Raw genomic sequence first — 19,903 nt, forward strand, 5'->3', positions numbered from 1 at the left:
TCAGCTGCCTTTGACACTGTCAACCATCCCCTTCTCCTCAACACATTATCCAACCTTGGCTTCACAGGCTCCGTCCTCTCCTGGTTCTCCTCTTAATAATGATGGTAAGTTATTTTTAATTTAAAAATTCTAGCCCACAGGTTCCACTTATTCAATGCCTTCTCTTTTAAGAGCAACTCTTCTGGTTGAGCAGTTTTGAAAGAGTTCATGATATACCGAAGGGTTGATGTGAAAAAAACTTTATTTGAGAAACAGGTCACATTGAAAAATTTCAACAAGGATACTCATTACTTCAAAAGTCTGACTGATGTGGTGCTCTTAGAACAGTATTACTTTTGCAACTTTTCAACTCAGTTTCATTGACTAGGGTACTGGAGTCATTCAGAATTTCATCACGATCATGGTGGCTCCTTGTCTTCTGCTTTTCCGAAATGGATCTTTTCTTCTTCCTGAAATCTATTAATAAAGGCTGTTAACTGGATGATGTTCTCCAACTCAGAAAAGGAAACACAAGGTTAGGGTTAACCTGAGCTTTAGAGCTAGTTGTGGTCAGGGAATGTCACTATTTATTGTTGTCTTGTACTTTCCCGAGCCCTTAGTGCAGTGCTTTGCATACAGTAAGCACTCAGTAAATATGATGGAATCATTGAATGAATGAAAAGGGCATTGAAGTCTCCCTGTGGTGGGGAGTCTCCAGACACAGACAGACCCTGCAGGGAAAAAACCCAGTTGGTGTCCTGTTTGCTGGAGCTGTAGTTCACCATCTTGAAAAAGTCATGCACCCACCCTACATTCTAGACTTCAGGTAAGCTGTAGTTCAGATCGAAACCCTTATTTAAGGGATACAATAATAATGAAGATGGCATTTATTAAGCACTTACTATGTGCAAAGCACTGTTCTAAGCACTGGGGAGGTTACAAGGTGATCAGGCTGACCCATGGGGGGCTCACAGTCGTAAACCCCATTTACAGATGAGGTAACTGAGGCAAAGAGAAGTTAAGTGACTTGCCCAAAGTCACACAGCTGACAATTGGCAGAGCTGGGATTTGAGCCCATGACATATGACTCCAAAGCCCGTGCTCTTTCCACTGAGCCACACTGCTTTCTAAATCCTGCTTAAGGCGGGAAGGAAATGAATTTTGGTGCTGCTCCAAAAGCTTCCTTGAGGATTAGCTAGAATCCTGCTTTTAATTGGGAGCCTAAAAGGAACAGCAGGAAATGGAGGTTTTAAAGAAGGAGCTACATGCCTTCTCTTCCTAAGTGGCTTTCTCAGAAGTGTCCAATTCCCAGTGGTTTCTGGTGTAATCACCATGATGTAACCGCACCATTCCAGAAACCTCTGGGACCACTTGGAATGACTGTAGTTAAATTATCAGATGCCTCAGCCACTGCCAGCAGGGCCATGATGGTGAGATCCTTGGTGCTGTACTCTGACCCGTAGAGATGGAGCTTGCTCTGGTCCTGTCAGGGAAGGCAGCAGGTGACCGGGGGTGGTGGTGGTGGTAAATCTTTCTTTCCGGTCGCCCTTCCTCTATCCCACTCTCTGCCTCTCTCTCTTTGTCCTTCTTTCTAGGTCAGACCACATTTCATTTGGGGGGATCTTGTAGGGGATTTTGATAAATTTGGAGGAGGGGAAGTAGTCATGGTATTTATGGAGAGCCTACAGAATGCACAAGGCACTAGGAAGATGTAAGAGAAACACAAGACACATTTCCTGCCCATGTCTACCTACTTCTCTCATTCTCCCCTTTCCCCTCCTCCAGGGCATCTCCTCAATGGACAAGTCCCCTGGACCTACACTGTCATGATAGTTTTGAAGAACCTTCTGGGTCTGGAGGTCTAGTGCCACCCTGTGATGGTCTAATTTTGGATGGGGGTGTTGTACCTCTTTGGGCTTCTTTATCATAGGAATCATGTAACAAGAACAGTCAAGTGGTGCTAACAAGAAGTTCATTCATTCATTAATTTAATTGTATTTATTGAGCGCATACTGTGTGCAGAGCTTCCAAGCTCCTAAGTTCTTGGGACGGCCAAGTTGGCAACATATAGAGACAGTCCCTACCCAACAACGGGCTCACAGTCTAGAAGGGGAAGATGTACTTTGAAATAAAGATGAAATGAAGATTAGAGAATCAGCATGGCCTACTGGAAAAAGCAGAGGCCTTGGAGTCAGAGGATGTGGGTTCTAATCCCAGCTCTGCCACATATCTGCTGTGTACCCTTGGGCAAGGCAATGAACGTTTCTGTGCCTCTGTTGCCTCATCTATAAAATGGAGATTAAAATTGTGAGCCCTGTGTGGGGAAGGAACTGTGTCCAACCTGATGATCTTGTATCTGCCCCAGGGTTTAGCACAGTTCCTAACACATAGTAAGTGTTTAACAGATACCATTTAAAAAAAAAGAAGAAAAAAGATATACTCAAACTCTGGATGTGTGTCTCAAAGGGGAGCCCTATTATACCCCTTCTCCCAACTTTGAAAGTCTCTCTCTTTGTCTCTCTCTCCCAAATTTCGACATATTTTTGACTCCACCCTTGGTGACAGAACCTAAATTCCACCTTTATGACTTGCCTTATTCCAAAACATGGTTATAATCACTTGCACGTTTACACAGTTTCTGTTCTTATTTTATGGAATTTGTTGAGTGCTTACTATGTGCCAGACACTATACTAAATACTTGGGTAGTTACAAGCCCTGTTAATAATTATGGTATTTGTTAAGCATTTACTATGTGTCAAGCAGTGTTCTTAGCGCTGGGGTAGACACAAGGTAATCAGGTTGTCCCACTTGGGGCTCACAGTCTTAATCCCTATTTTGCAGATGAAGTAACTGAGACACAAAGAAGTTAAGGAGCTTGCCCAAGGCCACACAGTAGACAAGTGGCGGAGGCAGGATTAGAACCAACTTCCTCTGACTCCCAAGACAAGGCTCTTTCCATTAAACCACACTGCTTCTGGGCTCATAGTCTTAATCTCCATTTTACAGATGAGGTAACTGAGGCTCAGAGAAGTGAAGTGACTTTCCCAGGGTCATTCAGTGACAAGTGGCAGAGCTGGGATTAGAACCCAGTTCCTTATGACTCCAAGACCTGTGCTCTATTCACAGGCCATGATGCTGATTCGAATTTTACATGCCTTTTTTCCCCTCTAACCTGCCTCCTCTTTTTTGGCTATATATTTTGCTATATTGTAATAAGAATAACTGAAGTATTTATTAAAGGTTTACTATTTACTATGTGCCAAGTACTGTTTTAAACACTGGGGTAGAAACAACCTTATCAGACTAGACACAGTCCCTGACGCATATGGGGCTCCCAATCAAAGGAGGAGGGAGAACAGTTATTGAATCTATTTCACAGAAAAGGAAATGGAGGCACTGAGAAGTTAAGTGACTTGCCCAAGGTCTCCCAGCAGGCAAGTAGCAGGGCTGGGATTAGAGCCATGCTGCTTCCCCTCACTGGACATAGATTCTGTCTTAGAACTCTATGCTTGTAGGTGTCTTTTTTCCCCCTTTGACCTCAAAGACGATTATGCCAACTAGTCTGCTTTTTGCAACACATTATAACCATTATGGCTTTTGCATCCTTGTCTTGGTGTTCAGTGAGAGACACGGGCTCATTATAATCAATTGGGTTGGAACACTTCAAAATAATACTTACATATGACAAAGAGGACTAGGAAGGGAATGAAGGTTACCAGAGCTGGAATGGCCAGGCTGAATGTCAGGTGAGAGAGGTCAGAGCAGCCTTGTCCTGTGTCAGAGAAAAGAGAGAATGAGACTGTAGCCTGTGAGATCGGCCTGAGATATGTTCACAGTCAACTAACCAGAGCGAGCTAAACAGATTCCATTTTGAAAAGGCCTGCCATCTGCTTTGTTATCCAGGAATTGTTACATGCTCTTACTTGCTTATGTATGGGTAATGAAAGACTTGTAATTAGAGGCCACAACTTGCAAACATGGCCCAAGGTTGCACTTTACAGGGACTAAACATCTCACCCAAATTATCCGAAACCTTCTCCGCCTGCCTTTTCCATAGAATGTTGATATGTAGGTTAGGGTCCAAGCAGAAGAAGCTTGAGGTTATTCATTACAGGTAGATAATCTTTTCCAAAACATGACAGTGATACGGTTTACTCGCCCTGTTGGTCAGGGGCATAAAAATGTGCGGCTTCCACTTCTACATTCCCCCAATAAAAGGCTTATGCACCTGGGCATGAGGCTGCTCCTTGCAACCTGGAGGGGAGGTTAGGACAGCCCGGAGTGTTCTCGATTTACCCAGGGACTCCTGGTGCAAGGCTCTGTAAGAGACCCGCTGAGTACTTGAGAGGAAAAGGGGTCTATCTGGCATAGAGGTGGGTGCATGCTTGCGAACTGCCCCGTGGTGGGGCGAGACATTGAGACCCTAGGGGATGTAATTGATGCCTTTTGTTCGAAGTTTGGGTATGTAATAACATTGCCTGTGGGACCCTGGGGGGATGTAATATCCTTTGTTCGAGATTTGGGTATGTTTTGTGTAATGGATCCATAGCTTTGTTGTAGGTTTATATATTTGAAAGTCAAAGTGTTTTTTGTAGGTTTACACATTAAAGCCATAGTTTTTGTAGCAAGACTCAACGTGTCCATTTGTTTCTTTCTTCTGAGCCTGGATCTAAGTGCCCACGGACGAAACCCCTCCTTCGTGGTGCATCATAGGCTCACCACCTGCAGGGAACGTATTCACCAGCTCTGTTATATTCTACTCTCCCAAGTGCATAGTACACTGCTCTGCATGCAGTAAGCGCTCAATAAATGTGATTGATTGATTTATCTTTTTGACTGAAGGGAAACAGGGTTAAGAGATTCTGGTCATTAACAAGTCTGCACTTACCTTGGAAGTCGTAGATGGTTCTGACACTAAAAGAGACTGATATCACCAACAGGATTATACCAATAAATGCTGTGGCACACAAGGTCATTGGAAGAGCTGGAAGGAGAAGGAAAAATGCTAAGTGTACTGATATAAGCTATTAACACATACCAGCAGGACATGAAAATTTTGGCCACAGAGTAGTGACAGTTACATCAGTGGATGCAAAAAGCTTACACAGATATGAGCCAGTAATTTAGGAAATGTTGAAATAACGGACCTGGTCATGAAGTGGATTTATGGTGAAACTGAGCCTAATGAAGATGTTTTGAATTTACATTTTTTTCTATAGGTGTAAGTAGACTGTATTCAGGGGAGCTCAAAGTGGACTGAGGGGAGAATGGAAAAGACAGATAGAAAGAGGAAACATAGTAGAGAGAATAATAATAATAATGATGGCATTTGATTAAGTGCTTACTATATGGAAAGCACTGTTATAAGCACTGGGGAGGTTACAAGGTGATCAGATTGTCCTACATGAGGGACAGAGAGAAGAGAAGAAGAGAAGAGAGACAGGGAAAGAGTAGGAGAGGTAGAGAGACAGAGAATGGGGGTGGGGGTGGTAAGAGGGCTGTGGTGGAACAAAGAAGAGGAAATAGAAACAGAATGCCTTATCTTTACACCTAAACCCTGTCTTCCACTTTCCCATCACTGTAGACAGCACCACCATCTTTCCTATCTCCAAGTCTTCAACCTTGGCATTACCCTTGACTCATCTTTCTCATTCAACTCACATGTTCAGTCTGTCACTAAATCCTGTCAGTTCAACCTTCACAACATCACTAAAATCTGCCCCTTTCTCACCATTCAAACTGCTACCACGTTAATCTAAGCACTTATCCTATCCTTCCTCTACTCCCCACTCCAGTCTATACTTCACTCTGCTGCCCGGATCAGAGAAGCAGCGTGGCTCAGTGGAAAGAACACGGGTTTGGGAATCAGAGGTCATGGGTTCCAATCCTGGCTCTGCCACTTGTCAGCTCTGTGACTTTTTGGGCAAGTCACTGAACTTCTCTGTGCCTCAGTTCCCTCATCTGTAAAATGGGGATTAAGACTGTGAGCCCAATGTGGAACAACCTGATCACCCTGTATTCCCCAGTGCTTAGAACAGTGCTTTGCACATAGTAAGTGCTTAACAAATACCATCCATCATCATTATTATCATTTTTCTACAAAAACGTTCAGTCCATGTTTCTCCACTCCTCAGGAACCTCCAGTGGTTGCCTGTCCACCTCCATAACAAACAGAAGCTCCTTACTATCAGCTTTAAAATACTCAATCCCCTTGTCCTTTCCTACATCACTTTGCTGCTCTTCTAACTACAACTCAGCTCGCACACTTTACTCCTCTAATGCCAACCTTCTCACCGAACTTCAATCTCATCTGTCTCACTGCTGACCTCTCACCCAGGTCTTGCCTCCATCCTGGAACACCCTCTCTCGTCATATCCGATAGACAGTTACCCTCCACACCTTCAAAGTGCACATCTACCTTTAATAGACACATATGTAAGAGGCCTTCCCTAAACCCTCATTTCCTTTTCTCCCACTCCCTTCTTCATTGTCCTATTGGCTCTTTTTATTCACTCCTCCCTCAGCCCACAGCACTTATGTACATATCCATAGTTTATTTAATAATTATGGTATTTATTGATGATGATGGTATCTGTTAAGTGCTTACTGTGTGCCAAGCACTGTTCTAAGCACTGGGGTAAATACAAGGTAATCGGGTTGTTCCACATGGGATTCACAGTCTTAAGCCCCATTTTACAGATGAGGTAACCAAGGCACAGAGAAGTTAAGTGACTTACCCAAAATCATACAGCTGGTAAGTGGCAGAGCCAGGATTAGAAACCACAAACCCTGACACCCAAATCCATGTTTTTGCCACTAAGCCATGCTGCTTCTCTATTAAGCTCTTACTATGTGCCAAGCCCTGTTCTCAGTGCTGGGGTAGATGCAAGGTAATCAGGTTGTCCCACATGGAGTTCACAGTCTTAATTCCCATTTTACAGATGAGGTAACTGAGACAGAATTGGCTTGCTCAAGGTCACATAGAAGACAAGTAGTGGAACCGGGACTAAAACCCCTGTCCTCTGACTCCCAAGCCCGGGCTCTTTTCCACTTGCTGTCCTCCACGCTGACTGGATAGAGCACAGGCCTGGGAGTCAGAAAGTCATGGGTTTTAATGCCCGCTCTGCCACTTATCTGCTGTGTGTCCTTGGGCAAGTCACTTCACTTCTCTGGGCCTCGGTTACTTCATCTGTAAAATGGACACTGAGTCAGTGAGCCCCATGTGGGACAAGGACTGTGTTCAACCCAATTTACTTGTGTTCACCCCAGTGCTTAGGACAGTGCCTGGCACAAAGCCCTTTGGCTTTGTAAGCCCTTTGGCTTAACAAATACCATTATTATTATTATCTTATTATTTATTTATATTAATGTCTGTCTCCCCCTCTAGATTCCAAGCTTATTGTGGGCAGGGAATGTGTCTACCAACTCTGTTATATTGTATTCTTTCAAGTACTGCTACTTATTATTAGTACTACTGTGGTATTTGATAAGCACTTACTATGTGCCAAATACTATTCAAAGCACTGGTGTAGACACGGGGTAATCAGTTTGGACACAGTCCTTGTCCAGCTTGGAGCTCACAGTCTTAATCCCCATTTTACAGTGCTTATTACAGTGGTCTGCACAGTAAGCACTTAATAAATATGATTGGTTGAAAGGGAAGAAAGAAAGGAGGAAGCAGAAATTAGATGTATACACTCTCTCTCTCTCCCTCTCTCTCTCCCTCTCCCTCTCCCTCTCCCTCTCCCTTTCCCATCAAGAAACCTCCACAGAAGTGGCCCTGATCATGGAAGCACAGCTGGTAGCTTCCCAGTCACCACAGCGAGGATCACATCATTGTTGGAGAAACTCTGCTGAGGTGGGATCTAACAGAGAGATTTCTCCTTGCTCCAGGCCCACCACAATTGACTTCCAAGTAACACTCCCATCTTCCTCATAAGGGACAATTTAAACCTGGTGCGTATTCAATATTGTTGGCTGACTTTGGCATTTTGCTCTGACACGTAACTGTCCTTCCATCCAGAGGCTGTTCCTTTCAGAAAATCCAGGTAGGAATATTTGTTTGTTTTATGGTATTTGTTAAATGCTTACCACGTGCTAGACACTGTACTAAACTCTGGAGTAGATACAAAGGTGTTGGGTTGGACACAGCCCCTGTTTTGCATGGGGCTCACAGTCTTAATCCCCATTTTACAGATGAGGCAACTGAAGCACAGAGAAGTGAAGTGACTTGCACAAGGTCACCCAATAGACAAGTGACAGAGTTGAGATTAGAATCGAGGTCCTTCTGACTACTAGGCCTGTAATCTAGCCACTGGGCCAGGCTGCTTCTCAGAATGGGAACTCAATGTTGAAGACACTCACAGAGCTTCATTGTTTGCTCTTCACCTTATCTAGCCTGGAGTTACTGGTCTAAGTAACCCCTTAATTTTACCTTATTCCCCTGCCAGGGAGAAAACTGCCTTTCTTCCTTAGCCTTCAGGAGGGGTAGCATAACTAGAGGGGCACTTTGGGGAGATTCTCTACAAAGAAAATCCTCTTTCATAGACTCTGAGCCCCATGTGGGACAGGAACTGTGTCCAACCTGATAAACGTGTATCTACCCCAACGCTTAGACCAGTGCAGAACACATAATAAGCGCTTAACAAACACCATAAAAAAATTACAGCCTTATTCAGAGGGAGAGCTGGGCTACTAGAGCTAGAGAAGGAGGTTAGGTTAGAAGAATCTCAGGCAGTTCCAAAGAATGAGAACGAGCCTGAGTAACTTAAATATCACTTACCTATTCTTTGTTTATTCTGCTTAAATAGGAGGAAAAGGAAAACTGAGGCAGAGAATCCAAAAATTACCACGGCAACAGCAGCACATACCAGAGCCCACTGAAAATTGGATGGGAAACCTACATTATGGGAAAGAAAAAAAAACATTATTGTATTAAGTGCATGGGAGAGTTCAGAGTAAAAGATTTTGTAGACATGCACGTGGCTTAGTGGAAAGAGCCCGGGCTTGGGAGTCAGAGGTCATGGGTTCTAATCCCAGCTCCGCCACTTGTCAACTGTATGACTTTGGGCAAGTCACTTCACTTCTCTGGGCCTCAGTCATCTAATCTGTACAATGGGAATTAAGACTTTGAGTCCCACATGGGACAACCTGATGACCTTGTATCCCCCTAGTGCTTAGAACAGTGCTTGACACATAGTAAGCGCTTAAACTTTTAGACTGTGAGCCTGTTGTTGGGTAGGGATCATCTCTGTATGTTGCCGACTTGTACTTCCCAAACGCGTAGTACAGTGCCCTGCATACAGTAAGTGCTCAATAAATATGATTGGATGAATGAATGAATGAACAAATACCATCATCATCATCTCCCACAAAGAGCTTACATCCTAAAACAACACATCTTGGAGGTCTGTGCAGCCTGCACTGGGCCCAAAGACCCAAGAACCATGCTCAGAATGCAGTAAATGCTCAACAAATACCATTGATTTAATCAATTAATTTCATATTAATATTTGTCTTCAAATTAATGTCTGTCTCCCCCTCTAAGCTGTAAACTCATGATGGGCAGGCAACGTGTTTGCTAATTCTGTTGTATTGTTCTCTCCCAAGAACTTACTACAGTGTTCTACATATAGTAAGCACTCAATAAATATGATTGATTAATTGGAAATTGATTATGGAGAGCAGTTAGTTCCAGACTGTCCCCTATGGAGGTCCATGCTGGCTGTTTTCTGTGCGCTGGGATATGTTTTGGATCAGGTCCAGTTGATCCAACTGACTTGGAGTCCCCACCAGACTGGGCACTGAGGATCTGCTAACCATGAACCAAGAAAAGGGGTAAAAGAGAAGCAGCATGACCTAGTGGAGACATCCCAGGCCTGGGAGTCAGAAGGACCTGGGTTTTAATCCCAGCTCTGCCAATTGCTTGCTGTGTGACCTTGGGCAAGTCACTTTAACTTCTCAGTGTACCAGTTTCCTCAACTGTAAAATGGGGATATCTGTCCTTCTTCTTACTTAGACTGAGCCCCATGCAGGACAGGGAATTCATTCATTCAATCATATTTACTGAACGCTTACTGTGTGCAGAGCACTGTACTAAGTGCTTGGGAAGTACTAGTCGGCAACAAATAGAGACGGTCCCTACCCAACAACGGGCTCACAGTCTAGAAGGAATGTGTTTGACCTGATTAACTTGTACCTACCCCAGCGTTCAGAACAGTGTTTGACACATAGTAAGTGCTTAAGATACTCCATTAAAAAAGTAAAAAAGGAAACGAGTACGTGTTCCAAATTTTGAATCTATATAGTTAATACCTATGGCTAAAACAATCCCCTTTCTCTGCATAGATGGACTTTTGGTAGAGTGCTGTAGTATCTAGTGCAGGGATGATGGAGTCTCCAGTTGGCAATAATGGATGAACCTCACCTCTGAGACTTCAGGACCGAGAACCCATGCAAAGGAATGGATTATAGTACTAGTGGTTATAGTGCCATTTTACAGATGAGGAAACTGAGGCATAAAGAAGTTCATTGAGTAGCCCAAGGTCACAGGAGACAAGTGGCAAAGCCGGTGTTAGAACTCAAGTCTCCTGACTTAACTAGTTCCCCTATCCCTAATCTACTTTGATGTCTGTCTCCCCCTGTAGACTGTAAGTTCCTTGTGGGCAGGGATCATACCGGTTGCATTTGTACTTTCCTCACATTTAGTACAATGTACACAGTAAGCGCTTCAACCATTAGAAGTGGAAGAATCAGGATTAAGCCTAGGTTATAACAATTACAATAATGATGGTATTTAAGAGCTTACTATGTGTCAAGCACTGTTCTAAGTGCTGAAATGAATGATCAGTCCCCTCCTCTCTCCATTGTTGTTATTATTATGTTATTTAAGAGCTTACTATGTGCCTGGCACTGTTCTAAGCACTGGGGTAGTTACAAGGTAATCAGGTTGTCCCACGTGGGGCTCACAGTCCTAATCCCTATGTTACAGATGAGATAACTGAGGCACAGGGAAATTAATTGGCTTGCCTAAGGTCGCACAGCAGACAGGTGGCAGAGCCGGGATTAAAATCCATGTCCTCTGACTCCCAAGCCCACACTCTTTCCACTAAACCACGCTGTTTCCTATCTGACTCAGGCCTATGCTCTTTCCTCTAGGCCAAAGAGGTTACTCGTACTTGAGCGATCTACCCAAACTGATGTCAATTGGCAGAAAAAGTTGCTAAAATTCAGCATTTACCTTCCACAGAGACATTTAGAGAAGCTTCCTGCCACTGGATTTCATTGCTGACATTGCAGGAGAATGACCCACAGTCTGATCTCTCAAGTTTTTTTATAAAGAGAACGCTCTGGTTGGCAGAAAATTGGTAACATTTCTCAGGTGGCAGTGGTTGTCCATCCTTCATCCAAACAACTGCATCCACTTGGCCTTCTGCCACTTCACAGGATAGTGTAGTAGCGGAACCTGTGAGCATGGTGGTGATCCTCATCTGGGGTTTGGAAATGGGTTCTGAAAAAGAGTCAGTTATCATATAAGCGAACAGGCTCCCCACGGCCCAGTTGGGACAGAACAGAAACAGAAGCTAATGTCAGGTGACAGACAAGTGACATCAGAGAGGGCGAGAGATTGGTGGGCAACTATTAGAGAAGTGCCCTCAGACACCAGAGATAGGGGAAGAAAACCAGGGGAGGATTTTAGAATACTAAGAAGGGGAAAGAGTTGCATAGAGGTATCGATGTTATGAGCCCCATGATGTATGCCCCAGTGCTTAGAATAGTGTTTGCTGTGCTTTTACATATATCTATATATCTATATATCTATATATAGATATATATATATATTTGCAGGAATGAGCAAAAACTTTTTTAGGATATTTGGTATGTGCTTACTATGTGTCAGACACTGTACTAAGCACTGGGGTGGATACAGGGTTGTCAGGTTGGACACAGTTCCTGTCATTCATTCATTAAATCATATTTATTGAACACTTTCTGTGTTCAGAGCACTGTACTAAGCACTTGGGAAGTACAAGTTGGCAGCATATAGAGATGGTCCCTACCCAATAACAGGCTTACAGTGCCACATAGAGCTCAGAGTCTTAATCCCCATTTTACAGATGAGGTAACTTAGGCACAGAGAAGTTAAGTGACTTACCCAAGGTCATACAGCAGACAAGTGGTGGAGTCAGGATGAAAACCCAGGTCTTTCTGACTTCCAGGACTGTGCTCTATCCACTAGGTCATGCTTCTTTCCTGTGTGTATTATTTCTCCAGCACGGGTAAGTTTTGATACTGACTCAGAGAAAGAACGTTGGCTGATACTAGTAACTGGAATTTCCTATGAATTTATTATATGCCAAACACTGTAATAAGCACTGGGGTAGATGTAAAATAATCAAGTCAGTTACAATGTCCGACTCACATGGAGCTCAGAGGTATTTACTTACTGTTTCACAGATGAGGAAACCAAGGTGCACAGAAGTTGAGCAACTTGCCCAAGGTCACAGAAAGTAAATGACAGAGCTGGAATTGGAACCCAGGTCCACTGTCTCCCAGGCCAATCTTTTTTCTACTAGGCCATGCTGTTTCCATGATGAGTAAATGCGCCTCACTCCCATCCTCATGTCTCTCCCCACTTCAATCCATACTTCATGCTGCTGCCCGGATTGTCTTTGTCCAGAAACGCTCTGGGCATGTTACTCCCCTCCTCAAAAATCTCCAGTGGCTACCAATCAATCTGCGCATCAGGCAGAAACTCCTCACCCTGGGCTTCAAGGCTGTCCTTCACCTCGCCCCCTCCTACCTCACCTCCCTTCTCTCCTTCTACAGCCCACCCCGCACCCTCCACTCCTCTGCCGCTAATCTCCTCATCATACCTTATTCTCGCCTGTCCCGCCATCGACCCCTGACTCACATCATCCCCCGGGCCTGGAATGCCCTCCCTCTGCCCATCCGCCAAGCTAGCTCTCTTCTGCCCTTCAAGGCCCTACTGAGAGCTCACCTCCTCCAGGAGGCCTTCCCAGACTGAGCCCCTTCCTTCCTTTCCCCCTTGTCCCCCTCTCCATCCCCCCCCATCTTACCTCCTTCCCTTCCCCACAGCACCTGTATATATGTATATATGTTTGTACATATTTGTTACTCTATTTATTTATTTATTTTACTTGTACATATCTATTCTATTTATTTTATTTTGTTAGTATGTTTGGTTTTGTTCTCTGTCTCCCCCTTTTAGACTGTGAGCCCACTGTAGGGTAGGGGCTGTCTCTATATGTTGCCAACTTGTACTTCCCATGTGCTTAGTACAGTGCTCTGCACACAGTAAGCACTCAATAAATACAATTGATGATGATGATCCTTGGAAGCAATAAATATTATATACTGGGTGGACTAGACTGCAGCTATTGGCAATTCCTCTTCACTTGCTCTGTGGCTCACAATTCATTATTATTATTATTATCATCATTACTATCATTACTGTCATTATTATTATTTTAATGGTATTTGTTAAATGCTAACCACGTGCCAGACACATTACTAAGCTCTGGGGTACTAGACTGTTCCCCCTTCTAGACTGTGAGCCCACTGTTGGGTAGGGACCCTCTCTATATGTTGCCAACTTGTACTTCCCAAGGGCTTAGTACAGTGCTCTGCACACAGTAAGTGCTCAATAAATACAATTGAATGAATGAATGAAAGCTAATCAGGTTGAACACAGGCCATGTCCCACATAGGGCTTGCAGTCTTAATCCCCATTTTACAGATGAGTTAACTTCCCCAAGGCCACACAGCAGACGAGTGGCAGAGGCAGGATTAGAACTCAGATCCTTCTGACTCCCAGGCCTGTGTTCACACTGCTTCTGCTCTAGTCGTTTCAGCTGTGGCGATGCCACCACCCACAGGATTTAGACTGTAAACTCGTTGTGGGCAAGGAATGTATCTGTTTAGTATTATATTGTACTCTATGAAGTGCTTAGCACAGTGCTCCGCACACAGTAAGTGCTCAATAAATACAACTGAATGAATGAATGAATACTTAGGCTGCCAAGGCATGTTGGGGCTAATTCCACCCTCCAGTCCCTGCTCTGAATCTGCCCTTGCTACAGTGTTCTGCACATAATTAGCACTCTATAAATACCGCTGATTGATTCACTTACTGATGACTTTCAGTAGAGTTTTCTTGGCTTCTTTTTCATTCAGATCGATAACAACTTTGTAGATGCCACTGTCAGTCTCTTGCACGTTCTTCAACAGGAGGGAGCTATTCTCTGGATTGAACTGGACTCGGCCATTGTAGGGTGGGTGGACGGTCATTCGGCCTGTTAGGTTACTGTGCTCCACAATGACCTGGAGGGGGATGTTGCTGATGAATTCCCACTGGACGAGTTGACGGGGGTGTATCTTTACCGGTGCAGAAAGGAATACAGACGAACCCACAGTGACTACTTTTCTCTCTTGATATTCCATTGCCTCTGTGGGCCAGTAGGAAACCTGCCATATCACTAGAGTGGAGAGGAAGACAAGAGAAATATTTTTTCCTCCTCTTTACCCTATTAAAAATGGGATATAAGCCTTTATCTTCAAGAACACTGTTCATTTATTCATTCAGTCATATTTATTGAGCACTTACTGTGGGCAAAGCACTGTACTAAGTGCTTGGGAGAGTATGATACAACAACAGACACATTCCTGCCCACAACGAGCTTACAGTCTAAAGGGGAGGCAGACAATAATATAAATTAATTAATTCATTACAGATATATACATATATGCTGCGAGGATGGGAGGGAGGATGAATGAAGAGCAAGTAAGAACAGTGCAGAAGGGAGTGGGAGGAGAAGAGGGCTTAGTCAGGGAAGGCTTCTTGGAGGAGCTGTGCCTTGAATTCATTCAATCGTATTTATTGAGCGCTTACTGTGTGCAGAGTACTGTACTAAGCGCTTGGGAAGTACAGGTTGGCAACATATAGAGACGGTCCCTACCCAACAGTGGGCTCACAGTCTAGAAGGGGAAGACAGAGAACAAAACAAAACATATTAACAAAATAAAATAAATAGAATATGTACAAGTAAAATCAATAGAGTAATAAATATGTACAAACATATATACATATATACAGGTGCTGTGGGGAAGGGAAGGAGGTAAGGTGGGGGAGATGGAGAGGGGGCGGAGGGGGAGAGGAAGGAGGGGGCTCAGTCTGGCTTTAAAGTGGGAGAGAGCAATTATCTGTCTGTGCCAGATTCTTTATCATCATCAGTATTTTGTTGAGCATCTGCTATGTGTGGAGTGGATAGAGCCTGGGCCTAGCAGTCAGAGGACCTGGTTTCTAATCCCGGCTCCACTACTTGTCTGCTATGTGACCTTGGGCAACTAACTTAACTTCTCTAAATCTGTTACCTCATCTATACAATGGGGATTGAGACTGTGAGTCCTTATGGAACATGGACTGTGTCCAACCTGATTATCTTGTGTCTGCCCTAGCACTTAGTTTAGTGCCTGGCATAGAGTAAGCACTTAACAAATCATTTCAGAACTGTAGCATATACAAGAAATGGAAGACTGGTCTCAGCCCTCAGGCAGCCTAAAATCAAATGTTGCCCCTGCCTGCTGTGTCAACTATACACTTGACTGTGTATCTCTTAAGCACTTTGATACTTATCCCAGCCCCAGGGTACTTATATAAATATCCTGATTCTTTGTTATTTCTGCTATGGCTTTAATGCCTAAACCTACAAAAGCTATGGCTCCAATGCACAAAACATTCACAAACCCCAAACAAAAGTTATTACATCTTCTAGGGGTCTCACGAACAAAATTATTACATCCCTTACATCTCACAAAGTTTTTAACTTCTCTAGAGTCCTACAAACAAAGTTACTATATCCCCTAGGGTTCCACGGTCTCGCCCAACCATGGAACGATCCACACAACTGTACCAACCTCTATCCCAGATGGACAGGACCTCGAACCCCTTTTCCTCTCTAGTACTTGGGAGTTCCTTTACGGCACCTCGGACTGGGCATCCCTGGGTAAGCCGAGCACACGCCAGGCTGTCCCAGCTTCCCCTCTGGGTCACAAGGAGCAGGAGCTTACACAGGTGCACATGGCTTTCATGGGGGCGGAGCTGGGGGGAATGGATGTGGAAGCTGGGCATCTGTATTCCATTGATCAAGCGGGTGAGAATACACATTAAAGCTGTAGTAAGACTCAGTGTCCCCCATTATTTCTCAAACGGGAAATTGTTTCAAATAAATACCCTTCTACAACAGTGCGCAAAGAGGGAATCTGGAGATTTGCTCATGTGCATTGTCCTTCTTCTATCCCGCCAAGCAGTAATTTGGGATCACTAAAGATGACCTTCCCCTCTAGTATGAACTGAAGAAAAATGGGATATCAGACTGAGTTGGAAATCTCTTACTCCCCCATGTCTCCACCTAACAGCTTTCCTGGTGCTAGAAGGAATTGTCTCAGGTAACACTCACCATCCCAGACAGTTCCCTCTTCCTCCCCTTACCTCTTCTCCTAGACTCACAACCAAAACCCTGGAAGCTCTTTGAATTTATTCCCAGGGGCTGTCATACATACACATAATTGGGATCATCACCCAGAGGCTCTGCCTCCTCTTCTGTATAGTGTTCTGTGTAAGCATTGGAGCAGCAGTGGGCACAGCTTTAGCCAGGACATCTGGAAGAGAAATAAAAGGCTGTAATTTGCTGGCTGAAGGAGGCCTTTTGGATTTGATGTTAGTTTAACTCAGTGGTCTATGGTGAGCAAAATATGAAGCATCCTCCTACTTGAAAATGGAGGCTCGACCACTGAGCCTTCTCTACTCAGGAAGGAGAATAATCTACTGGAGGAGTAGTAGTAGTAATAATAATAATAATAATAATAGTATTTGTTAAGCGCTTACTATATGGCAAGCACCATACTAAGCCCTGGGGTGGATATAGGCAAATAGGGATGGACGCAGTCCCTATCCCATGTGGGGCTTACACTCTCAATCCCAATTCTTCAGATGAGGGAATTGAGGCCCAGATAAGTGAAGTGCCTTCCCCAAAATCACACAGCAGGCATATGGCAGAGCTGGGATTAGAACCCATAATGTTCAGATTCCCAGGCCCATGCTCTATCCACTACTCCATGCTGCTGCTACTACTCCTTAGTAGTAGTAGTCAAAGAGAAGCAGCATGGCATAATGGAAAGAACACAGGTCTAGAAGTCAGAAGGACCTGGATTCTAATCCTATTTTGCCACATATCTGCTGTGTAATCTTGGGCAAGACACTTCACTTCTCTGGGCCTCAGTTCCCTCATCTGTAAATGAGGGGTGAACTCTGTGAGCCCTTTGTTAGCCAGGGACTGTGTCCAACCTGATTAACTTGTATCTGCCCCAGAGCTTAGAATAGTGTTTGGTTTAGTAAGTGCTTAATGAGTACCTTAATTATTAGTAGTAATAATAGGATTTATTGAGCACTTACTATGTGCAAAGTATTAAGCACCAGGGAAAACTAGATGCTGCAAAATAGATAAGGTTTCCTGCCCTCCAGGAGCTCACAATTTTGGAATAAAGTGGGCTGGGTGGTGGAGATAGGGTGAGGTTCTATATTCTCTTGTGTGAAAATCTACTGGTGGTATTTTCAGAACAACAGTCAGTCTCAGTTTCATCATACACAGGTCCTAATGAGAATATCTTTCTCCCTGAGGTCTCAGTGGCCCTGTGGATTGTCTCCAAGCTTGTGACCACAGACAAACATTTTCTCCATTTTCATCTGTCAGGCAGAAAAAAACCAAATCAGTCCATTAATCAGTGCTGTACTGTACTCTCCAAAGCTCTCAGCTTTTACTGTTTGACTCATTTATGAGGTAGTTTGGGCTTCTGGAAATATCACAGGTCAGGGAGTTACCAAACCATAGTTTTCCCCAGCTTCAGAGCACTTCTGAGATTAGTCATTCAACGGCATGTATTGATCCGTTTCTCTGTTCGGGATACCATATTAAGTACAATAGGAGAGTGCAATAAAGTAAGTAGACTTGATACCTGCTCTCAATTATCTTATAATCTGGAGGGTTAAATAGACATTAAAATAAACTGCAGATAGGAAAGCAACAGAATATAAAGATATATACATATATTCTGTGGGCAGAAGGGATGGGTTAGTACTGCAGTGCTTAGGGGTAAGGATTCAGTTGCACAGGTGACATAATAAGTCATGATGCAATTATATTCATAAGTGTAGTGAGGGGGAGTTGTCAAAGTTATTTTGTTGATTTGGGTAATTTAAAAAATGGAGACGTGTTTGAAAAAAGCACATTTTTAATTAAAATTATCTGTTTTTCCAAGAAACACTGACAAAATCCTAGAATAATTTCAAATAAAACACTAGTTCTGTCAGCATCATTGCAGGCAGGATGTTTTTCCACGAAGCTGAATCCTTGTAGAGTTGTACACCAGCTATGCCTGAATGAGACCTACTGGGCATCTTGAATGCTGCTTGCACTTGCTTGCTGCTTGGTCAGCACAAAATATTTAAGTGTTTGCCTGCTGTGTGCCCTTGGTAAGTCACTTAATTTCACTGGGCTTGTTTCCTCATCTGTAAAATGCTTTCCCTCTTCCCTGCCATTTGGGGCAGGGAATGTGTCTGACCTGATTATCTTGTACCTTCTCCAGTGCTTTTGTACAGTGCTTGGCACAAAGTAAGTCCTTTACAAACACCTCAATTGTTATTATTTCTATAATATCACAATAAAAACCATGACAATAATAATAACTATAAAGATGAACACAGCCATGTTTGAACCAGGTTTGGACATATTCTGGCATCTCTGATGTCTTCCAATTTTTGGTGTTTTGCTGAGGGAATCAGTTTCAGGCATTTCTGAAAATAAGCCTGAACATATGGCCGACAATTTTCCAAAAGTAACCTAAGCCTCACCACAGGCCTGAAAATAATAATAATAATAATAATAATAATAATAATAATAATAATAATAATAATAATACTGGTATTTGTTAAGCGTTCACGATTTGCCAAGCACTGTTCTAAGCTCTGGGGTAGTTACACGGTGATCAGGTTGTCCCATGTGGGGCTCACAGTCTTAATCCCCATTTTACAGATGAGGTAACCGAGGCAGAGAGGAGTTAAGTGGCTTGCCCAAGGTCACACATCTGACAAGTGGCAAAGCCTGGATTAGAACCCACGTCCTCTGACTCCCAAGGCCATGCTCTTTATATCTCCTGAAAATGAAGGTAACCTAATGAAGACGTGGCCATAGTGCTTCCTATGTGCCAAGCACTGTTCTAAGTGCTGGGGTAGATATAAGTTAATCAGGTTGGACACAGTCCCTGTCCCACATGGGGCTCACACTCTAATCCCCATTTTACAGATGAGGTAATTGAGCCACGGAGAAATGAAGTGGTCACAGAGCAGGCACATGGCAGAGCCGGGATTAGAATGCGGGTCCTTCTGATTCTCAGGCACGTACTCTATCCACTGAGCCATGCTGCTTCACCCATGTGGCCCTCACTGCCTTAGTCCTTGAATGAACTTCTGTGAATAAATAATTGCTCTTAGGCTGCTGAGATTAAACTAATTCCCAGCAATCCATACCTCAATAATTTTTCAGTTATTGGGCAAAATGTAATCCATCTCTGGGGTACAGACCTTGACCATACAAGGAGACTTCCCATATAACTAGGGTCCAGTAAATTCCTCCACCACAAAACAAACCCAACGATGAGAAAATCATGTCCCCTCCAGAGGAGGGTCCTAAATCAAAGAGCTACAGCAGAGCAGCAGGTAACCACTCCTATTAATCCACATGTAGACTGGGCATTAAGTCTGTACTTTCGCTTTCTTCCCTCCCTGATTCTCCCCGCAAATGCCGATGGAAAAGAATTTTTTTACTAATGGAAGGGATGAGAAGATTA

At 43.7% G+C, this 19,903-nt stretch overlaps 1 protein-coding gene across 2 annotated transcripts in view; it reads right to left on the reverse strand.

The window, feature by feature from the left end:
• Window positions 1-223: 223 nt before the first annotated feature.
• Window positions 224-19,903, reverse strand: part of LOC119929989 (hemicentin-2-like) — a 30,247-nt gene continuing 10,567 nt past the window's right edge. For both annotated transcript variants that reach the window (XM_038748391.1, XM_038748392.1), the window contains exons 2-8: window positions 16,562-16,660; window positions 14,134-14,478; window positions 11,220-11,489; window positions 8,763-8,879; window positions 4,869-4,964; window positions 3,660-3,752; window positions 224-456 (exon numbers count right to left, since the gene is read on the reverse strand). In XM_038748391.1, coding sequence (XP_038604319.1) covers window positions 293-456; window positions 3,660-3,752; window positions 4,869-4,964; window positions 8,763-8,879; window positions 11,220-11,489; window positions 14,134-14,478; window positions 16,562-16,660 — 1,184 coding nt within the window. In that variant the 3' untranslated portion in view covers window positions 224-292. The remainder of the gene's footprint in view (window positions 457-3,659; window positions 3,753-4,868; window positions 4,965-8,762; window positions 8,880-11,219; window positions 11,490-14,133; window positions 14,479-16,561; window positions 16,661-19,903) is intronic.

This window comes from Tachyglossus aculeatus, chromosome 6 (assembly GCF_015852505.1).
Source record: "Tachyglossus aculeatus isolate mTacAcu1 chromosome 6, mTacAcu1.pri, whole genome shotgun sequence".
Classification (NCBI taxonomy): domain Eukaryota; kingdom Metazoa; phylum Chordata; class Mammalia; order Monotremata; family Tachyglossidae; genus Tachyglossus; species Tachyglossus aculeatus.